Source organism: Sclerotinia sclerotiorum, genomic scaffold (genome assembly GCF_000146945.2).
Source record: "Sclerotinia sclerotiorum 1980 UF-70 scaffold_21 genomic scaffold, whole genome shotgun sequence".
Taxonomy (NCBI): Eukaryota; Fungi; Ascomycota; class Leotiomycetes; order Helotiales; family Sclerotiniaceae; genus Sclerotinia; species Sclerotinia sclerotiorum.
The window spans coordinates 411352-412050 of record NW_001820815.1 but is presented as its reverse complement, the minus strand read 5'-3'; the positions used below and the strand labels follow the sequence as shown (position 1 = coordinate 412050).

At 38.9% G+C, this 699-nt stretch overlaps 1 protein-coding gene across 1 annotated transcript; it reads right to left on the bottom strand.

Moving 5' to 3' along the window:
• Positions 1 to 165: 165 nt before the first annotated feature.
• SS1G_12518 (hypothetical protein) lies at positions 166 to 389 on the bottom strand (the record flags this gene model as incomplete). The annotated part of the gene is made up of 2 exons (XM_001586481.1): positions 166 to 315; positions 366 to 389. The coding sequence occupies 2 exons, from the start codon at positions 387 to 389 to the stop codon at positions 166 to 168; spliced, it is 174 nt and encodes a 57-aa protein (XP_001586531.1).
• Positions 390 to 699: the final 310 nt, after the last annotated feature.

Below are 699 nucleotides of genomic sequence, written 5' to 3'. Positions count from 1 at the left end.
TCCGGAAAAAAATTCTTTCCCAACCAAGCTTTCCATCCTTTGACAAATACTTGCTTTCCACATGCGACGATGATAATGACCCGAGCGTGTAACATCTGGTTTGGAGGAGGACACGTGGAGTTATGAAATTATCGGCGGGATTCATTGTTTTCCCTTATGCAATACTTACAGAATCCATGGACCCACTTCGAAGTCTTGGTGTTGAAACTTCGACTGTACCCAAAGAATATTGACTGGTTGACCTGGCATGTAAGGACAAGTGGTAGTGAAAGGTATGGCAGTGTCATGAACTTCGATACCATCATCGATTTCATACTATATAAAATTGTGAGTACTTCATGTCAGTGCTTAGGCAGTAAACATACGTAGTAGTAATATGTTGAAGCCATTTTTAAACCACCAGTTCTTTTGATTGAACCATTAACATCACCGTCACAAATAATATCATTAAATGTGTGGCAACCTCGCCATTGCTCACGGGAGCGTCTTGAATCTCTCTCCATTGGATATCGCTTAGTGAAATTATCCCAAGATCCAACAAGTTGAACAGATTGTGTTCTAGCAGTAGCTTGACTAAAAGATAGTAAAAATTAGTTGTTATGATTAAAATGTTTTCTTCATTGATGTGAACAAAATGATCCCTTATATCAGAAATACATTCTGACTATCATCGGGATCATCGCACGATCATCGGGATTT